Source organism: Aaosphaeria arxii (assembly GCF_010015735.1).
Source record: "Aaosphaeria arxii CBS 175.79 unplaced genomic scaffold BU24scaffold_4, whole genome shotgun sequence".
Taxonomy (NCBI): Eukaryota; Fungi; Ascomycota; class Dothideomycetes; order Pleosporales; genus Aaosphaeria; species Aaosphaeria arxii.
Genome location: NW_022983477.1, coordinates 528,293 through 548,293, shown reverse-complemented (window position 1 = coordinate 548,293; position 20,001 = coordinate 528,293). Strand labels below are relative to the sequence as shown.

Genomic DNA, 20,001 nt, shown 5'->3' with positions numbered 1-20,001 from the left:
CCCCCCCCCCCCCCCCCCCCCCCCAAGGCCAAAACAAAGAGGGGGAAAGAATGAAGGACACGCTTATCCGGCGGGGAGACGCCTTCAGCCATTTCATTTGTCCGGCTTGGAAGAGCGTGCTGCTACTGTTGCTGTGCGTTGCCCAAGAACGAACGACAAAGGGAGCCCCGGAGGCCTACGAAAATGTAGCCTGATACATGTTAAGGTTCTTGTGGAACGGGAATGCGCGGATGATGGGTTGATTGATTGATTCCCATGACCTTATGGTAATATTCCTGATGGTGCCACTATTACACAGTACAACTCGTTTGGCGATTCACATTTCGGAGCGTAACCTTTCCTACCTAGCTGGGTTCTTCCCACGTCGTGAATCGCGATGCTCCTGAGATAGCGTGCCGTCGACTTGAAACACATTTGCGCGCTTCGGAGGCGGGAGGACGGGGGGGTCAAGGAGTGTTTGTTAGTTTGTTAGATGGGTCGGTGCTAATTGCTGAGTACGAGTAATTGGACGAAAAGGAGCAGACAGCAGCAATTCCAGCAACAACAGGATGGGATTGAGATTGGCATGGCAATTGGCAGCCGTAGCGACTATTTACCGTTGTGGGACCAGGGAGATGAAGCAAAAGCTCGTCAGAGGAAGCTCGAGTAATCAATCAATTTGGTGCTGTCTGTGTGCAACGACGACGACAACGACAACTGAGGCAGAGAGAGGGGTTTGGGCCAGACCACCGGACTCGAGCTCACCCTGTCCATGTTGAGCACAGTCTTTTCTTGTCTTGGTGGTCTTGTCCCCACGCTGGCATGAGGCGGAGGGCGGCGCGAGCGTGTGTGGTCTAGCTTTTGGCTGTGCTTTGGTCGCTACTCGCTACAAAAACAGACATAAGTTCGCTATCTCTTATTTTTACCTATCCCTAACTATCGCCCATAATGTACTAGTCTGACTACAGGGGAGAGCTACCTAAGAGCTTTGTCCCCCTCGCCTCTGGGATTCCCCACTTCGTGTTGCTGGCAGAAAAAAGTTGGAAAGCTCTAGCCAACGACAATGCGCGGGACATGGGTACAACTCACCGCCCAGCCGTAAGCAGACTGGTCCTCAGAGGGCTTGGAGGACATCATTCGATTGACCTCCAGAACGTCGATCTCCACGAACTACTCCTCCATGCGCTTAAACGTTCTTGGCCCCAGACTCGCATGGGAATCAACACTCTGCTGTATGTATTCAGTACAACTTCTCTCCCCCAAATCATTAACTAGTATGGGTACGAGTACGGATTCTTCCTGGTGCTGCAAATCAATCTCCCCAAAACACAAGCTACGCCGCAATCGAAATGTACCCGTGTAGCAGAATTTGCCCATAGATACAGAAGGGCAATTGCAACATGGGCATTGGCCATCCATGCCCACGCCCACGCCCACGCCCACACGGCTCGTCTGGGTCGCCCTTCGAAGGAGTGGGAAGAGTGCTGCTGCAATTATTGCCTACCAACACCACCACCAATACTCCAGAACAAGGCACCAAACGTGGGTGAGACGACATGACGACTTGCCATATGCAATCAATCGTGTTCATATTGATATAAGGCCGCCTGCTGCGCGAGCAATCTCCCAACATCCTGTTTTGATCTCTTCGAATCTTGCTCTCGTCGTTCGACTTTGCTCGGTGCTGCACGCGGCGCACTGTACGCTGTACGATGTAAGCAATGTCGCTGTGCCATGCTTCGACTCCTCACCTGGGCGTCTCGAGTCTTGAGTCTTGACACACCAGGCCACCCCGTCAGTCAACCATTCGCCGACAGTCAGTCCATCAAACACTGCTGCCAACTTTCCATCCAATATCCCCAGTGAACATAGTCAGGACCTCCATGCGATTGCTTGCCAGGCCAGGGTAGGGCTTGTCGTTCTCTTTGATCCTCCAACCGGGCCCCGGATTCATGCAGTTTCCGACCAGAATCGCATCATCGTCATTCATTCCCATCATACGCCAGTAACACCACCCTACTGTGTATGTAGCGTAGTCAAGTCAATTTCATGGTCCGGCACCGCCCTACTGTGTATGTAGCGTAGTCAAGTCAATTTCATGGTCCGGCACCGCCCTACTCACGGGGATCTCGCGATGCCGAACCTAAGGGAGCCCCCGTCTTCGCGCTTCGGCTTCCGGCTCGACGTACTATCCCTCATTCCCTTCGTACACGTATCACCCACTAAGAATTATCGGTACTGAGTCCACTCCTGACACATCGTGGACTCCTCACTCATGGGGTTTTAACTGATGGGGGAGATGCGGTGAGCAGCACTGGGATATGGCCTTACTCATCCAACACAACCCCCCAACCCCATACGTGCTCCGTCGCGTGATCCCACAAAACCCACAGTCCGCCTCATGAACGAAAAAGAAGCGAAAATGATGAAGTCATAATTGCCACGACTCCCTCCAATTAACCTCTGCGAAGCTGTGCAATTGTGACAGTTGGTGTCAGTCCATTCGCTGCGCCGGGGGCATCGGCCGTTTGTTTGCTAAACCCGAACCTGAACCTCGCGACTGACGCCCCCTTTGAGCAATAATAATGAGGCTACGTACTCGTTCCACGTAAGGCAACGGCAACGGCCTCTGTTCGACCTTGGAACCATAGGTAAAGTTTAAACCGTGACCAGTTCCAAGGTCCCGGGGTTGTTGTGCGTGCGTCCCTGGCAGAGAAGGGGAAAAAAGAAAATTACCCCAGCTAGGTAGGTATGCCGCATGTATCACACACTTACTTACCTGCTTGCTTGCTTCAAGAAAAAAAGTAAATTGGAAAAAGTAAATATTGCCCGAGATTTCACACCGCATCGTCTGTGAGCATCATCATCACCACCACCTCCTCCCGCCCACTGATCGTCACGTCCGTGCATCTCATTCGATACCCCATGGACGATTCTGGCCAGCCACAATCCCGGTCCTGTCCTCGCTTACACGGCCAATCACCTCCTTGTTACCGGGTGCGCACGCCTCTTTTTGCCTAGATATCCTCTTCGGGGTAAGCGTCTGTGGCTGGGGTGTACCTCGCTTCAAACGCTGCGTTGCGCTGAGGCCATCGTTCTCTTATCCATTCCAAGTTGGCTTTTTGCGGGGTAGCATTATATAAGCAAAGGCCATGCATTACCCCCCATGTCAACCCATGCACTGATACTCGTGCTCAATAATGCTCATGCCATGCTGAAATCCAATCCAATCCAATCCCAGTCCGGCGGTGCCAGCCCAGCTGCCAGCCAAAACGGCCTGGCAGGTCGCTCGTTCTGTGGCCGCGCAACCACCGACTCAGCCTTCAGAGTGCGGGCGTCATGAAACAGCAGTCACTTTCCCATACAACACAACACAACATTCAAAGCACAAAACTTCTGATGCTCTCTCTCTCCCTGTCAGCCAATTAATGATCACGAGATGCAAAAAAAATTCAATTGAATCGGAAGTCACTAAATACTTACGAAAGATTCTCTCTCCGCGAGATTGGGGGAGGGAAGAGCGTTCGAAGGCCTGCAGCCAGTAAGCTCGGCTGCTTGCTTGCTTGCTTGACTTGCCTTGCCTCGCCTGCGTGCATCAGCACAGTTACAAGGCAACAAACCACCACAACACCACAACAACCACGTCCTTCGCTCACTCTACAGTACAAGAAATATTGTATTACTTCCCGGGGCGTCATCATCATCATCTCCAGACGTCCAGGTGACCATTTCATTATTACCACCCACCCGAGAACCCGAAATCCAGTCCCTCTCCCTCTCCCGCATCTCGGGATCTCCCCCTTCCCCCTTGCACACCTAACAACCATCGGCTTACCGTGGTGCACGCACTGTGGTGAGGTACGGTGCCCCGTCTCATCTCGTCTCGTCTCGCCTCGCCTCCTCCGCCGCCTAAGCCCCCCCCCCCCCCCCCCCCCGTTACTGACGTACAACAAGCACAAGTAATTAGGTGTTATTTCACGTCTGACATGAACAATGACAGGCGAACAAGGAGGACAACACGACACAACTTCCCCGCGTGACCATCTCGCCGTTCCAGGTTTCTCCCTCGCGCGAAGGGGGAAGGCGAAGCGAAGCGAAGGGCCTGATGTGAGGTACGCCCACGTACGCCCACGCCCACGCGCGCCGCAGCAGGGCTATTGTAAGTAACAAGAAACGCTCCGATGATGGTGGTGATGATGATGCCACGATGTATTCTCCAGCGAAGTACGGAGGTATGGTAGGGTCGGACATTAAGCTACCCTACGCTATGCTACGTATCGTGACTATCGGGGGATGGGACTATGAGGTCAGAGTAGCGGGTTTTGTGTAACTATCGTGGGCAGTGGGGGAGTGGGTAGGGACGTAGGTTAGTTGTTCGCGTAGCAAAGACAGCCGAATGGATTGAAAGTACACAGTCAGTACGGAGTAGGTAGGTAGGTTATGGGAGCCTTGTCGTGTTCGTGTCGTATCCCACTACGACTACAACAACAGCAGGAGAAGCGAGGACAAACACCGAGTTGGATTCCACGATGATAATGCTTCAAGGATACGCGCTGTACAGTCGTCTCCCTCTCCCACGTAGCCTCCTCCTGGCCCACGATTGGCCCAACACCCCCAAGTTCCGATCCCCGATCGGACGTCAGACACACCGCGGACACGCCCGGGGGTGTCCCAGTCTTGGCATCGTTGCAGACTTCCAGCTTTTTTTTCCCTGATACGAGTGCTTGTTTGTGACCTCAATCGCCGACCTACCTTAAACGACGAAAAAGGAGTTTCTGTTCGTTAGCGACATATGAGGACCGAATACGTACGCGTTGCTAGACCTGATTTGAGGAACCAACATTTGCGAAAAAGGGAAGATGAGGGTTTTTGCTAGATTACCCGTCGCCGCTAGGCTACGAAGATGCTTTTTTAGCTACGGTGTTGTTGCGATCGCGATGGGGGATCGCGATCGCGGGACGGGCCTGGTGAGCAGGCTGTGTGCGAAGGACGGATATTTTTAAGGGAAGGCAAATGCGTTGGAGGTGATTGGCGAATATGATTGATGACAGTTATTTTGACTATGCAATCTATGATCAAATATTGTTCTAATGTGCTTTCGTTGGATGTGTGAATGTACATGTCGAGTGCGTGCCCGGCAGAGGATGGGAAATGGGAATGGGAGTCGGTGATGGATGATGGGAATCCACTGTGTGCTGTTACCCCCCTGTCATGTCTGTCTGTCAGTTGTTGCTGCCAACCCCCACTTTGTGACATCTCGCGATGGGGCTCAATTGGAACTGCGAAAGGCAACGAGCAGCTACGTATCAATTGTCTTGAATATTGATTAATTAATTTTGGAGTACAGTAGCTGGAACATGCTATTGTCACTTGAACAATCTTATTAAATACCTTGCCGTCGTCTCTATGATTTATTGTTTTGATAGAAAAGTAAGCTCAGGTATACGTTAGGCACATAAGCAAAGACAGAAAAAACTTCAAAAATATCCCACAACCTCAACTCACCAATCCCAATTCCCCGCTATATCTTCGGAAGAAAGGGTAAAAATCCCGCCTCGAATCTTCAAATCCTCACATTAAGAGGCGGCTCTGCGGCCAGGATTGTCTGGTCCGATCGTCGATACACAGATACAATATAAAAAAAGTATCCCACGCGCGCACTAACACCTACCTCCCCCGCCGATCATGTCCATGTCGGGGCCATGGAGGGGTCTCCAACCTCCCCGATGTGGAAGACAGTGGATTGGAATTGGAATGGGGTTAGGAGGGATTGGGTTGTTTGACTGGATTTGTAAATCTGGGTTTTCTGTGTGTGATGTGGAGAATGTGGAAGGTGGATTTGATAGCAAGGGCAAGGGATGGCTGTTCATATCATGCATGTAGGTTGCTGTACCATGGCTCATGTACGAGACAGTAAACCCCAGCAATCGAGCTTGTCAATGTCATCTACGATCTTGAATAGTTTTCTTTTCTTTTTTCTTCATTGCTCTTATGTCCTGCGGCCGCGGCGTGGATCTCCTATGTCGCCGCCCACGCTATATGGTTGAGATATCGCATCGTACAATCGTACCACATCCCGGCCGACAATCATCCAACAGTGTCCGAAAACGGACCAAGCGATCTCAACAAACCCAAAGTCCCCTCCATACACGGAATCTGAAACGTGAAAGCATTGCTCCATGCCATCTGCCTACTATCTAGCCCTGGTAAACCCATCGCAGAAATCGAGCGGAGAAATAAAATAAAGCAGATGTCATATCAATCGAATCCGTTTGATAACGAAAATCAACCCACTAACAAATCCACCTAACCCAGCCATCCGCCAACTAAGTAAGACCCGTACCAGACTCGACTCGACTAGACCAAACACTAAAAACCACACCTTTACACACGCTAGCATCTCTCTAACATCCCAAAAGTAAAACATCACTCTAGTAAACTCGTAGCACGCCGACCAAAGAAAGTCCCAATACCACTTAACCCACCCACCTACCCACTGGCTAGATCCAAAAGGACAAAAAGGAAATCTCCCCACTACAGCCTCGCAATAGCCTGAGATATAACTCCACATACTTGGAAGGCTACGTCATAGAGAGAAGAGGGTTGAAGACGTCAAACGACGACAACGACGGCCCTTGGCGCGCGGCTGGAGCAAACGCACGCATATTCTCTATATAGATATTACTAGCTTGGATCGCCGTGAAGGGAAATCATATGCATCTACTTACACAATCACGCAGCAAGCATGTAGTATCACAGTCTTGTCGTGAAGATATTGATAGCGTCTAGTACTATCACCATTCACAAACCAAATCAAACCCTATCTATCTACCAATCTACCCCAAGTAGCACATACTTCTCAGCCGTACATCCACCTCCCATGGAATTGGAAATGCAAGTGAATACACAGGAAACCACGGTTATGAAAACGTGATCGCCGATGATCATCTGTACCGGTGGAACGTGTTCCAGTGTCCGGATTGGTGGTTTCCGATATCCGTGGGTCTGTCTGTCTGTGGTATGGAGGGTTTGGTACGGGGCATATTTGGGTTAGTTAGTGGACTGATTGATTGATAAGATTGTGAGGAGAATTTTGGGAGTCAAGGAGGTAGTTTGATAGCTTCTTTGAAGACGAGTACGTGATATGGGGATATCAATTTGATTGTTTAGTTTGCTAAAATTTCTACTTTCATTTCGTTATGTTGTTGCTGTTATGTGTGTGATATTATCAGTTGTATAGGCCTACCTCTTACGGCTTCATATATCGAAATTGATGCACCATGAGAGTAGTTATCAGCAACAGTGCCACCCCATACCCCAATTATCACAAAATCAGCAACTAACAACCCCTTCCCCAGATAAGTCAATCTAATGTACTCTGGGGTATTCAATTCCAATATCGCCCGACTCACCGCTATCAAGTACCCCACAAGTAAGAGGTACATACATACCTATCTGCGAAGCTGATAGCCAACCCCAAATTATGATTAGCCAGCCTTATCTCCCCCCCTCCCCCATATCAGCAGCCTTCGACGGCGCACGCAGGTAAGACGAGCACGCCATGCCGTTTGCAACAACAAAGCAGAGACCCCAAAGGCCAAGGTCACACAACAACATCCCCACCGACCCCATGCTCACCTCCGTCCCTCATAGACCGGTCTCCGATCCTGACCGCTGTCCTTTCGGGGCCAGTGCTTCGCGTGGAGGTGGAGTCGATCATGCCTTTCCGGTCCCTCCTCTTCGGACAAAACTGTTGGGAATGAGGTGGAAGTGTATCTGGTGAGGGGGAGGGAAGGTGGTGTGGAAGACGTCGCTGTCTGATGTCATGGTAGGCAAGCGTGTTGATCTACCGTTTGATGGAGAGAAGCAAACGGACGACAGCGCGCAGGGCTCGTAGGCTTAGGTATGCCAGCAGTTGTAGAGTGTGCCAGAGCCAGACCGGTGTGCGGATCACTGTATCGTCGCTCCATTCGTGGACCCTACATAGCCTACCTCCGTATACTTTCCATGGATGCGAGGCCTATGCAGGGCGAATTTGGCCCGAGATCTAGACGACGGGTAAGAAATTCGCACTTCTCGGCTCGGGATACCGAGATACGTGCTCTTTGAGGGAGGGGGTCTCTAGATATGAAAGAAGAGGGGGAGGCGTGGTAGTGCGGGCTGGGGGGTTCCCCCTCAAGGTTTTGTTGAGATCATGTCATGCGGGTCGTAGATTGTGTTTACTAGATTGAGAGGATGATGCGGGGAGCTTTATGTGGCTGTTTGCCTAGATTATGGTTTTGGATTGAGATATGGAGGTATGGTTTGCGAAGGTGCAGCTCATCGGTAGGCGAGCACTCTATGTGTTGGATGTTAGATTGCTTGCAGTTGCGACATGCTCCTCGGACAAGTGTACCGAGACAAGTAAGGAGCTGTTCTGAAATGATTCATACTGAAGACACAATACATGGAGTGGATGGTGGTATGAACGTGCCAATGCGTTGATCCGGCTCGTTAAGATTCGGAATTATTTCATATGGGCGTGCGATGATACAATGATCTTCGTTCCACGATCATTCGAGTCGATCATTTCTGTTGAGCTTCGTCATTGCTAGGAATCCAAATCGCGAAACATCAGAGATATCACGATATCGTTTGCCGTGTGCATTTTGAAGGTTTGGGGAGCTGTGGAGATGTTGATCAAGTGGAGATGTTTGTGGACCCTTAGAGTCCACTTCCCCGCCCCCTTGGTTCATTCCCTAAAACAGACATCACGACTTCAACACCAATACCTTTATCTACACAACCAAGACGAGATTATTTAGACGACAAGGGACAGGGCATGGATCCCTCATTCCACGACATGGACGAATCATGTGCAGAGCACGCAGTAAGCCACGCGTATGCAGCCATACTGTTGTGCAATGCCATGCCATGCCATGCCATGTCCTCTGCTCATCTATCAGCCCAGCCGTGCAACCATCCATAGGCGCCGTTCTCCACCTCCATTATCTTCATTCTGCAAGGTAGGAAGCCTACTGCGAGTTTGCGAGTATTTGGGGATGCACCGCTCGAACTCATCAGCGCCAAACCAAACGCCTAGACAGATCTACTGTATTCCTCTCTCCACTCCTTACCTCCCTTTTGCACTCTGAGCGGAGACGAAATCTCCACAAAACGGTGAACGGCTCAACCTCGCTCGCAATCCCAACATATCGTATGCACAACACAACACCACAAGAACTGTTGTGTAACTCTTCTCAACGCACTGATGCACGCACACATACAAAACAAAAGAAAAGCGGATAACGGCGCCCTGGTCATCTCTTTTCGACCAAATCCCCCCCTGCACAGAGCATGAGCTCGAGCATGCGGAGTGCCAAACCCATGCACAACGTTCTCCTCAACAAAAAAAATATTAGGTATGGTCGACCCCGGATAAGAACAGCCACAGGCCTGTAACAGACAGTGCAGACCGAACTGCGAGCGCTAATGCCTGATCGGTCCGAACCTCGAGTAATGGATGCGATTTGCTTGTTGACTCTTGTGTATTCGTTGCCGATGCTGAGATGAATTATTGTATGGCATGTTGTCACACATCATCTGAGACGAAATTCATACCGATTAAACATCGTAACACCACAAATGACACATTACACTTAACCGATCAAGTCGATGACATCGCCAATGACCTCATCGAAACGGTCTGTGGCGACTTTCAGCACCATGATTGCCATACGACGAGTTCACGATGCTTTCGCAGTCTTCGTAATATCGGATTTGTAGACGTTAGTGCGTTGCAACGGGCGACGGCGGTCAATGGACACTGCCTACTTGAAGCGAGTCCAGAACGCCGAATAGGCCATGATCCAAACTCTCTAGCCACAGAAAATCTCCGGCTTGTGCTCTGCGCGCCTCGTTATCGGTGCGTTACGCGGCTCAATTGAACGCTGGACTGCGGTTGTGCTGCTACGGGTGCTGTTTGTGTGTCACATCACATCACATCACTCGGATGTTGCAGCACGCCAAAGGGAAAATTCGCCATCTTCACTGTAATGCCGATCGCTTTTTTTGATGACACATTTTTAGATATGTCCCTTCTCGTCTCTCATGCGTGTTTACCCCGAACGGATTGGAGATTGCGTAAGAAAAGGCGAGGCCGAAGAGACAGGCGGAAATAAAATGATTATTATTATTTTTTAAACTGGGTCGTGCCACCAGGGTAGTTCTGTAGGCTCTGCAACTCTAACAGCGATAGGAAAGAGGAAAGAAAGGGTCCCAGCAATGCTAAGACATTAAGGTGTGGCGAGTGCAACTCCTGGTGTCTTGCGGGATGCTGCGTTCCTCCTCAACAAAGCCCCAATCCGCCGCCAGTTCCGTCCTCAAGCATCTCCATGAGGGAAGGATTCGACAGCGGAGCGGGTTCAATATACAGAGTTTTCCTCCTCAACCACTGGAGATTGTAGGATGGGTGGTGGAGGAGCGCGCGCGAAACAGAGCCTCCCGCTCCCTGGCGTCGCTCTTGTTCAAGCCATGTCCATTGTTGCGTGCCGTGTTGTTACTTTGTACGAGTTAAGAAGTAGGACCCCTTCTTTCTTCCCTTATCTCGTCCAGCTCTTCACACCCTCAGCAATTTTAGACAGTCCTGGTGGTTGCGTTGCGTTGCAGCCCCGGCTCTCCCGTCTTGTTCGAAGGAGTAGCCTCCGCTTAAGCCGTCCTCTCGCGTCGTCTCACCCAGACCCAACCAAACAAGGATGCCATCCTCGCGTCTGACGGGAACGTTCATCTCGTCAAAAAGGATGCTAGCATTTCTGAAGTCAGGTCAGGAAAAAAGAGGGGTTCAATAGAGTCAGAGCCAGAGTCGACGGGCGACGAGGGGGAGTGGCGCTAAGCGTCGGCATTATCGTTGATAAGGTATAGTACAGGCCGCCTTGGTCCTACGTTTGATATCGAATCAACCACATGTGTACTCGTACAGTTTACCTATGCATGCATGCACCCTGTTTTTAGCAATACAGTAGGTGTGTACTGCGTATGTACGCCTACGCGGAAAAAGATGAGTCTTACGAATAGAAATCGCTGGATGGGAGGTGCATGTCCATAACACGTTGGCGTTTGATGATCGCGCCGCCGCCGCCGCCGCCGCTTCTGCAGAGATGCCTACAAGTTTGAACCAGCCCATCATGCATGCAAGGATGGAGTGCAGACTGTCCCAGACTCTGCGAGGTTCATCCGTCCTGGACGCGTTGAGGTGGTGGTGTATGGCCATGGTGGCTGCACTCCATCATCCCGCACGATTGTTAATAACTGGACCCTGATGTGGGGATGTAAATATGAGGCCGCGGCGACTGTAAAATGGTTGAGGATGGCGACGGAGGCAATGCGGAGGGTGGAGAGGAGCGTTATGGGGAGACAAGAATGGTCTTTACACGCTATCAACCTACCAAACAGGGTCCACGGAGCGGCATCTATCTTCCTACGGCATAACTATCAAAGATGATTGACGCTCTAGTGCTTCACTGTTACATGACGCGTTCTCAACTGTTTATCTCTGCCGTAACCTCACAATGAACTATTGTAAAAGATCCGCTTCTGCTCGTTGTAGATCTCGTCTGGACTACATCCCGTCGAGGTTTCAACTACCTATAGAGAGTAGTACTGAGAGTTCACCTCCCGTGCTGAAGCTATACAGACCCACTGATGAGCCTGCATGCCTCCCCATGGGTGATCAGAATCTCAGGGTCTACCGGCATAAGTGATTGGTCGACTTCAAATACCGATCAGACTCTTTGGTGCATAGGGTTTGTGTATTCGTGTCCTGGGGGCCAACTGTAAAACATTGCATGGTGTCTAGAAGTCTGTCTGCCCTTGTCTCTATCATATGAAAGAAAGATATCGGGATATGTCCATTTATGGTATCCCTTTGAGGGGACAGTCAGTGTGTAGGCAAGGTGAATGGTGCCCATGATGTAATCTGATCTGATAGAGAGGGGAGTGCTGCGCAGATACGCGCAACATCTCCTCACGCCTTCAGCAGTCCGAACGGTCAATTAGGCACGAATGCATCACACATGACGACAAACTTCCAGTCGTGCTTGTGCTGAACGGTGGCACGGAACGCAAACTCTCTATTGTGTAGCATTGCAGACGAAAAACGTCATGCCAGGTTGAACCCTAGCAGTGGCACTGTTTGCCATGTTCGGGGGCCCGTCGATCAAAGGGTTCAGCGGCTTCGCACATCAGGGTCGTCGAGCGGCTGGGGCATGGCATCAAGGGTCCAGAGTGCAGCTAACTCTCTCCCTGCTTCATCTAGACCTGCAGGGCACTGAACGATGCCTACGCGGCAGTGATTCAACTTCGAACGGATTATCGTAGGAGGAATAGCGATCACGGAGATGATGCCCTGAGAGAGTAACAGCTCGTCTGAGTCCTCCACACTGTGCTACATGAGTGGGTCTGGATGTGTAAATATGCTGATTCTAAGACCAGAAACAGTGGAGACTTTTGTTGTGACTTTGATCCTCTTGCTGGAGGAGAGACAAGGGAAGGCGCGTGGCGAAGAGTCGTCCACTGCTGTGTGTGTGGCCACGGGTGCGTCTCACAAGTATGTAGGTATGACAGAAAGAAGGGCTTTGGTGGCTACAGTGCTGCACAGCGTCCTTCTCCACCTTGCACGGTCGGGCGAGAGGCTCAGAAGGAGTGCTTGCTCCTCAATCGGGCCAGGTTGGACTCTTAGCTTGACGCCACCAAGACTACTAGAGACATATACTGCATTCTGTCTGGGCATGGTCTCGTGTTGCATGTGATTGAAGTTGGTGATTTGAGAACAGAGAGCGTTGGTATGGAAGAGGTACAGGCACGACGGTGTGAGGTTGATATCGCTTGAACGTTGCGACGAAGGATTGCATCGTTGCGTTGGAATAGCACAGATGAAATGATATTGCCAAGTAGGTTGGATAATGAAAGAAATGTAAAGTGAACGGGACCTCGAGGTAGTATTGCAGCTTACTTTAATGTATATCTGTGCTACACTGGCTTTCTGAACAGCCTTCAAAAGGCGTCGACACTGCAACTTCCCCATGTATCTTTTCCTCTGTTCCGTCCAAATTTCTTTGTTCATGGTATCCCTTCTTTAAAATCGAAGTATTGGAACCTCAGTAGGTTCAGGTCGCACTCCAGGTCCCAGCTCGCATGGATGTTTGCCAGTGACTGGCGTGGGACTGAAAAGGTCGGAGCACTGGCAGCTATTAGACTCTTCATAAATTTACTTGTTTGTATCCTTCAACTTACCGCTCGAGTAGGCGACGGGCAGCCGTAGTTTGCAGAAGTCCAGCAGACCCAGGAGTGGTTCTCCTCGAAGTTGCATTTCTGAGAGTGTTAGCTGGCTGCAAGAACGCCCCTTGTCCGATTTTATAGGCGGTATCAATTTCTCCAGAATCATAAATGATTTTCCAGTGCTCCTTCTTGTGGATCCAAGGACATGTATCTCACCTCTAAAGCATCAGTGGCCCAGCAAGGGTATCTCACTGTTGCTAACTTCGGACAATCGCAGCTTCTGGAAAAGATAGGAACTGGCTCCCAATGCGATGGCCTCCTTCTTGTCCGTGAAGTACTAGTGAAATTGAGACCAGGCACGGTAGTCGGTAGAAGCGTGGGGAATGTCACGGGGATATTCAGAGACGTCGTGGGGATGACTGTAATCGTTGGGGTAGCAAACGATTCAGAGACAGAGATTGGAGGTAGGGCTGTCTCGACCTGAGCGTGAGGAGCTGCAGTCACTGCCGCCACGAAGGCTGCGAGCCAAACTTGATATCGCATGCTGCCTGGTAGCTGAGCCTCTTGGACTGAAGATGATGATCCAACGAATTTGAAGTGAGACAAGAAGTCTTGATCGTTGACAAGACCGGGCAAGACACCTTGTCGAACTGCGCCATCGTCTTCATTTTACCAATATGCCAACCGTATTCGAAGAAGGAACGGGCTCGTTTCCGGCTGTTGTAGATTGAATCTTCCTGGGCTCATGATTGCAATCAGTGGGTGAATTGATTGCATCGAGTACAAAACTCAATCTCAGACAGAACGTTTTCTTCTTTCGGCTACGAACGTCTATTCTTGGAGTGTTGACAGATTCTTCGAGTTTACGCAGATTAAGATTTCGACCTCCATACTGTATTATGATTGCCTGGACCCATGCTCTTCATTCTGATTGGCGAAAATATAGTATCGTCAATATGCCGCCTTATATGGCATTTCTTCAATTGCGATGCTTCGTGGTTGTAAATATTGTCCAAGTTCATGTTGTGATCCAACATGTCTCTAAGAAGCTTCTTGTTATTGTTTATTTGTTTACTCAAGCAAGAAGCATTGCGTATAGCCAATTATTGAGCATCATGGCAGGGGATATCCGTCGATCGGCTCGGCTATAGTCAGGTGCCTGTTCGAAATGAAGCCATTTGGCACCCTTGCTTACATATTTCGAACATCGGATCCCGAGATTGCTCCACGATTCGGAGGCCAAGAGAGAGCTTTGCAGTAACTTGCAAGTCTAGTGCCTTCGGATCACCTGGGTTGCGATGTGGCTGCTGAGTGCATTAGATACTTGCACTGCATCGTGTGTTCGTGAATCATGTCGAGCTAAGAACACGTTCTAGATAGTAGGATTGCGGCGCTGTGTGCCTACGCGATGCACGATGGTTGCAGCTCACTAATCTAAGCTTGCATTTTCACCGTACAAACTACATATTGATGAGGGGCAGAAAGAGGGGATCAGATTTGTAATGTCTAGACTTTCCCGACTCGTATTCTTGGAATGCAGCATTCACGGGAGCATAAACGGTGAGCGAGTAGGCGCACATATCTAGCACACATTCTGTTATGGAGGGTGAAATGCTCTAGAACTGCATCATTACGTTTGATATCTGGCCTGCTTGTTCTTCTGTTCACGAGGTTGTATCGCAGTGAAAGGACTAGATGCTCTGTCCGAGGTCTATCGTTGACTCCATATTCTACCTCTTTACCCCGGATTGCCCCTCTCGCTGCGGAGTATGCTAGTCTCGCATTAGCTGCTCAGTGTTCTGAGCTGGACAATCTGTTGAGGCCGCACATGACTCGCAGCTGATACAAGGGCGTAAGGAATAGGTGTAGAAGTCGAACTATCGGTGTAGAAGTCTGCACGTGGATGAAGATAACGAAGAGTCGATTGCATCAAAAGAGTAATGTGAGAACAACTGTGATGGGTAGATGAGGTCTGAATAAGCATCGTCATGTGATTGGCCGATCGGCGCCAGGTCGCGCCCGCGCCGCCCGTACATGACGAAACTTATCGAGATTTGGCTCTATAATCAACTTTATGTCAAGCTTCAACATCAACAATTCATCCTAACTTTTGTGCGTATGTCCACGTGAAGATCCACACTCTCAACATCAGATAGACTAATTTTCTTGATAGAGTAGCCAGACTCTTATCACAATGGCACCTTCAAGAGCTCTCCTTCGCTGCGTAGCAACCGTTCGAACTCGCCCAAGTCCGCACCGTCTCCTTACCACATTTTCTGCAAGGAACCAATACATTCGCCCCGCAACCATATTACATACTGCCCATTCAGCGGCTCCATTGCGGACATCAACTCAATTGCACCTCCGACGAGCATATTCACAGTCGCAGCCCGAACCACAGTCCGAACCACAAAGCAATACACTCGAGCCTCCCGACTACCTCTCCGAAGGAGAACTACACATATTCAATAAGATAAAGGCAGAGCTGGAGCCGGTGAAATTAGAGGTATGAATAATACCCCCACATACGTTGACATCATCTACACACGGCATATCCAGGATCTTGCTATGAAAGCATTTGCTATTAGAAGCTGACTCATGGCTTTTGTAGGTCCAGGATGTGAGTGGGGGATGCGGCTCTATGTACGCACTGGAAATAGAGTCCCCCAAGTTTAAGGGCTTGACAGTAATCAAGCAGCACAAGCTCGTGAACTCAATACTGGCCGAGGAAATCAAGAGTTGGCATGGGGTGCAGCTGCGGACAAGAGCTGTATGATGATCATGAAACCTTAATGACTGCCTGGCTAAGGCATCGTATGTTGCATGTGTTGCATTGAAGAGACGAAATATTGACTGCTTTGTTTGCGGCTTGTATTATTATCATTTGTATCAACTACCTATTTTTGGGGCAGGCAATTGTATATCATCATACATACAGTATCGCGAAGCGAACCATTTATGAATCTAGAGATTTTTAACAACTTTTCCAGATGGTGATGCATCAAGTCAACATCTCAAATGCTGGACAACATTCAACAACGTTCGTATTGGAAGCTTTCGCTGGTTAAAGTTGCAACCAATCTTCAAAAGCTTATAAATTGCCATTCTGGTCTTCCCTGTGGCAATCTGATCTCCGATTTCTCTTGTACAGCTGATATCCCCTTTGGTTGGTTCCGAGCAGGAAGTTGTATCTCTTTCATTCTCGTCCGCAGCCAAACTGCATCTGGGTTTCTACTGTCTAATGCCTCCCGTACCTCAATCCTGTCCAACACAGGATCAAGCATGTCGACAATGTCATCGAAAAATTCCTCTTGTACTGCCACATGTTGTGCAACACTCGACAAAAACCGAATGAGTGATCCGCGTATCATTCGGTTGGGAGTGTCGGTGTAGAGTTCCGGTCGGAAGCTGTCCAATGCACCATCCCTTCCCTTTACCACTGCTGAAGTATCGTGAGGATTGTTGAGGTTGAGTGATGCCAATGGTGTTTTGGTCGTTGCTCGATCCATTCCCTTCTGGCGAGAATTAACACGGCGGTGCAATTGTCGAACGGTGTTCCAGATATCTTGGATCCGGCTTTTCATAAAATCGCCAGCATAGGTACATAGTAATGCCATGATATCCAGTGCTCCTGAGATAATGTAGGCTTCCGGATCATCGAGACGAGGAACCAAGACAGGCCATAGAGTATTTATGAGAGGTAGAAATGAATTCTCATGCTTCGCTAGCGCAGGTATGGTGGTATGGAGAAGGGATAGGAGAGATGTCCTCAAACTTGGAGATGGCGACGTGAGGTAATATTGTGTTAGTTCGGATATCTTGAGAAGAATGTTGAAGGTCTCTGGCGCAGGCACTGGGGCATCAGCTACTGGTTGGACGGCGTTCTCTTCTTCTGGTTCATCTTCTTCCTCGTCATCTGCGTCTTTGTCCCCTCCATCTCCTGTCTTTTTCTCCAACATTTCTTTCCACGGGCGACGTGGAAATGAAGCTTCCATCCTAGATTCATGTTCCTCATCCTCCTGCGTAGAGTTTTCTTTGGCTGCCTTGATCAAATGTATAGTGTCGAGCATGCTTCTTGGTTTCCTACCCGAACTAACTGGCTTGTGCTCATTCTCCGTCAACATCAGTTGTGGAGATTTTACTCCTTCTTCCGCCATGACCTTTAGAGTTGAGAATAGTAACTCCACTAGTTTGGGATAACCATGATATCGTTCAAGAGCTGAGAATATGCTTCCCACTAGATCATCCAGGTAGGGCAGTAGAGACGGTCCGCATAGACGCATTGCCATCAAGAGAACCTGAGGTGCTTGCGGTGAGATGTCATGATAATTGAGCTTCAATCCCACAGCATTGACGACATAGTCAACATTGGCGATAATCAGCTCTCTCGCGCTCGTGTATCCGGATGACTTCGCTATTATGTTGAGACAGACAATTGCGTGGTTTCGTAAGCGGGGATTTGTGGTGCCCAAAAGATGAAGGACTGGGTACAACGCATCAATCAGTTCAGCTTGGAACTCATCTCCGTATCTTTCTGCTTGCAAGGCAAGAACCTCTAGGGACAAAGCCTGTAATCTCCAATCTGCATCGATATCTGAACTTGATAGGTTAGATATTGAGAATGAGTACATCTCATCGAGAAGTTCGGATTGAATGCTAGGTGTTCCGAAGCTCAGGAACTCGTCCAGTGCGGTATCATGCTTTAAGATCTCCTTGACCAGATTTACAGACAACCAAAATGAGGCTAGCTGCGTCTCCTGGTTTTCGGAGTATATAGCATTTACCAAATCCCGCGCAACAGTATTAGCTGACTTGGTTTGTGCTAGCCGTTGTAGCAGAACTTTATATTCCGTCATCATATCATCCTGACTCTTGAAGCGTAATTCTAAGACATCGAAAGAGCTGGGTCGCACACTGCCTAGGACAAGGCTTGTGTCAATGTTTGTGGCGGAGGCCGTGTCTACCACTTGTATTGCACCTGACGCGTCCTTTAAGATGGACGCAAAGCTACCTCGAAGATTCTCTGCCAGGATGTCATCGATGATAGTTGTGTCTACGCCTTCATCGTTCAATAGTCGGAGTGCTGTCGATATTTGATGCATGATCTGGCGTCTTGCAGAGTCATCACTTGACTGCATCAACCTTGGGAGGGAAATCACCCATCCGTATAGGCTTTCCCTTAAGAGTGAACAGAATCGAGTATCAGAGGAAAGAAGTAATCGGAGATCTTTCTCGGCCGTCGAATTTCTGTCTCCACGGCCAGCAAGACTGATGACAATCTCGATTGTCATACTGCTGCAATCGGCCAGTGACTTTCGGCAGTCTTGCAGTACTCGGAAGCACAGCCCCAGGAGAGCATGCCGGACTTCTTCCTTACTGTGATGTTTCAACTTATATACGTTGGCGAGAGCAATCTTGATCTGGTTTGCTGTGGCATGGAGCCATGATGTAGTTCGCATGACTTTGTCTGTAGATTCTTTTGCGCTAGGTACTTCCGAGGGAAGCTGCCCAACCTCTCCATCACTGAGTACTTTGAGGAGAATCAAAGAGAAGGAATTCAATCCACGCACAATAACTCGAAAACTTGACCGATTAGTGCTGCTTGGTGTGAGAACCTTTGTAAGAGATGATAACAGTCTTGGGACGAAGCTTGCAAGGGCATCTTGATCCGACACCCCCTCAGTGACTGCTTCGATAGCGCAAAGCGCTTGTAGCTTTACGTCGTTCGAACTCGCTTCTGCAAGGCTATCGACCATCAAAAGAACGGCCTTTGAAAGCGAGGGAATGTTTGAAGTGTCCGTCAAATATTCCCGACCCTTCAAAGAACGGCTCATTTCAGTGATCAGTTCAGCCATACACTGGAAGGCAGCCACCTGAAGCTCCTCGGAGGTCTCCGGAATGCCATTATGGGCAGACGAAGGGTTTGCGAGGAAAGTGAATAGTATGAGAAGTTGGCTGAAGAGGTCTTGGGATAGATTGCCTTTCCATCCGTTTTGGAGCAGAATAGATATGCAGCCTAGAGATAGCTCCAATGCACGCACTGGGACTCTCTGGGAGAGTCGAAGTACTTGTGATATGGGCACAAACACAAATTCGGCGAGTTTTTCATCCAGAGCATTTGGCTGAGCAGTGACTTCTTGTAGTTCATGTAGTAAAGCAGTAAGGGATTGGACCACTTCTGTCCTAGTATTGGGCCGCTGAGCAAAGCTGGAGGTGGCTTGAATAAGCTCAACGCATCTCTTCTTTAACTATAACTGGACTATCAGTCCGAAGCCCAAATATGATAGGTTCAAGGGCACTGCACAAACCCTTTGAAAGGTTCGTTGTCTCTCCATCCTTCCCCCATGCCAACGTATGGCCTATAAACGAGTTCCGAGATGGGATTCAAGAACGATTGTTTCCTCCTAATGGTAAAGAATTATGAGCAACGGGCTAGTCAGAACCGGGATTCGGAGTAGTCGACAAATGCCTTCTGATTAGATCGTATTGTCGATTGAAAAGTTCAAGATCTCGGAAAGATGTATCAATCTACCATGGGTTATGAAAGGCTAGGAAAGGCGATGTGGGAGTACCGCCAAGCCTGGCCAAAGCTTGCACTTTCTGATCGCGTTCTGAGTGGCCGAAGCGCGTAAGCTCGACTCTCCTACACCACCTCCGAGCGGCGCTACCACGACACGACACGACAACTGAGTACTTTCTCGACGACATCAACGATCGCATTAAGATTTACAACAAGGAGCCTATATTCCAAGCAAATCGATCATCTAG

General features: G+C 49.4%; 7 protein-coding genes across 7 annotated transcripts; 2 read left to right on the top strand and 5 right to left on the bottom strand.

Moving 5' to 3' along the window:
- Positions 1-5,422: 5,422 nt before the first annotated feature.
- On the bottom strand, positions 5,423-6,022 carry BU24DRAFT_421687 (uncharacterized protein). The gene has a single exon (XM_033527786.1). The coding sequence runs from the start codon at positions 5,880-5,882 to the stop codon at positions 5,640-5,642; it is 243 nt and encodes an 80-aa protein (XP_033383737.1). The 5' UTR covers positions 5,883-6,022; the 3' UTR covers positions 5,423-5,639.
- A 162-nt stretch (positions 6,023-6,184) lies between these two features.
- On the bottom strand, positions 6,185-6,474 carry BU24DRAFT_421686 (uncharacterized protein). The gene has a single exon (XM_033527785.1). The coding sequence runs from the start codon at positions 6,404-6,406 to the stop codon at positions 6,233-6,235; it is 174 nt and encodes a 57-aa protein (XP_033383736.1). The 5' UTR covers positions 6,407-6,474; the 3' UTR covers positions 6,185-6,232.
- Positions 6,475-10,129: 3,655 nt separating this feature from the next.
- On the top strand, positions 10,130-10,804 carry BU24DRAFT_421684 (uncharacterized protein). Its single transcript, XM_033527784.1, has one exon. It carries the CDS (start codon positions 10,426-10,428, stop codon positions 10,729-10,731), a length of 306 nt encoding a protein of 101 aa, XP_033383735.1. The 5' UTR covers positions 10,130-10,425; the 3' UTR covers positions 10,732-10,804.
- Positions 10,805-12,445: 1,641 nt separating this feature from the next.
- BU24DRAFT_177093 (uncharacterized protein) lies at positions 12,446-13,237 on the bottom strand. The gene has a single exon (XM_033521575.1). The coding sequence runs from the start codon at positions 13,076-13,078 to the stop codon at positions 12,557-12,559; it is 522 nt and encodes a 173-aa protein (XP_033383734.1). The 5' UTR covers positions 13,079-13,237; the 3' UTR covers positions 12,446-12,556.
- BU24DRAFT_461643 (uncharacterized protein) lies at positions 13,091-13,776 on the bottom strand (the record flags this gene model as incomplete). The annotated part of the gene is made up of 4 exons (XM_033531911.1): positions 13,091-13,195; positions 13,249-13,326; positions 13,496-13,570; positions 13,624-13,776. The coding sequence occupies 4 exons, from the start codon at positions 13,774-13,776 to the stop codon at positions 13,091-13,093; spliced, it is 411 nt and encodes a 136-aa protein (XP_033383733.1).
- A 1,368-nt stretch (positions 13,777-15,144) lies between these two features.
- Positions 15,145-16,203, top strand: BU24DRAFT_421680 (bola-like protein). Its single transcript, XM_033527783.1, has 3 exons — positions 15,145-15,345; positions 15,407-15,739; positions 15,845-16,203. Exons 2-3 carry the CDS (start codon positions 15,428-15,430, stop codon positions 16,007-16,009), a joined length of 477 nt encoding a protein of 158 aa, XP_033383732.1. The 5' UTR covers positions 15,145-15,345; positions 15,407-15,427; the 3' UTR covers positions 16,010-16,203.
- BU24DRAFT_390713 (HEAT repeat protein-like protein) lies at positions 16,139-19,747 on the bottom strand. Its single transcript, XM_033525081.1, has 2 exons — positions 19,542-19,747; positions 16,139-19,481 (listed from the first exon to the last, which is right to left on the bottom strand). Exons 1-2 carry the CDS (start codon positions 19,566-19,568, stop codon positions 16,317-16,319), a joined length of 3,192 nt encoding a protein of 1,063 aa, XP_033383731.1. The 5' UTR covers positions 19,569-19,747; the 3' UTR covers positions 16,139-16,316.
- Between the last annotated feature and the right edge of the window lie 254 nt (positions 19,748-20,001).

Bases quoted from the DNA above. Each gene is read 5' to 3' on its own strand.
- BU24DRAFT_421684 (XM_033527784.1), top strand. From the start codon at position 10,426: ATGGGTGGTGGAGGAGCGCGCGCGAAACAGAGCCTCCCGCTCCCTGGC.
- BU24DRAFT_421680 (XM_033527783.1), top strand. From the start codon at position 15,428: ATGGCACCTTCAAGAGCTCTCCTTCGCTGCGTAGCAACCGTTCGAACT. The intron at 15,740-15,844 runs GTATGAATAATA...TGGCTTTTGTAG, and splicing joins TGGAGCCGGTGAAATTAGAG to GTCCAGGATGTGAGTGGGGG.
- BU24DRAFT_421686 (XM_033527785.1), bottom strand. From the start codon at position 6,406: ATGTTTTACTTTTGGGATGTTAGAGAGATGCTAGCGTGTGTAAAGGTG.
- BU24DRAFT_177093 (XM_033521575.1), bottom strand. From the start codon at position 13,078: ATGAACAAAGAAATTTGGACGGAACAGAGGAAAAGATACATGGGGAAG.
- BU24DRAFT_390713 (XM_033525081.1), bottom strand. From the start codon at position 19,568: ATGGAGAGACAACGAACCTTTCAAAGG. The intron at 19,482-19,541 runs GTTTGTGCAGTG...GTCCAGTTATAG, and splicing joins GACAACGAACCTTTCAAAGG to TTAAAGAAGAGATGCGTTGA.
- BU24DRAFT_421687 (XM_033527786.1), bottom strand. From the start codon at position 5,882: ATGAGCCATGGTACAGCAACCTACATGCATGATATGAACAGCCATCCC.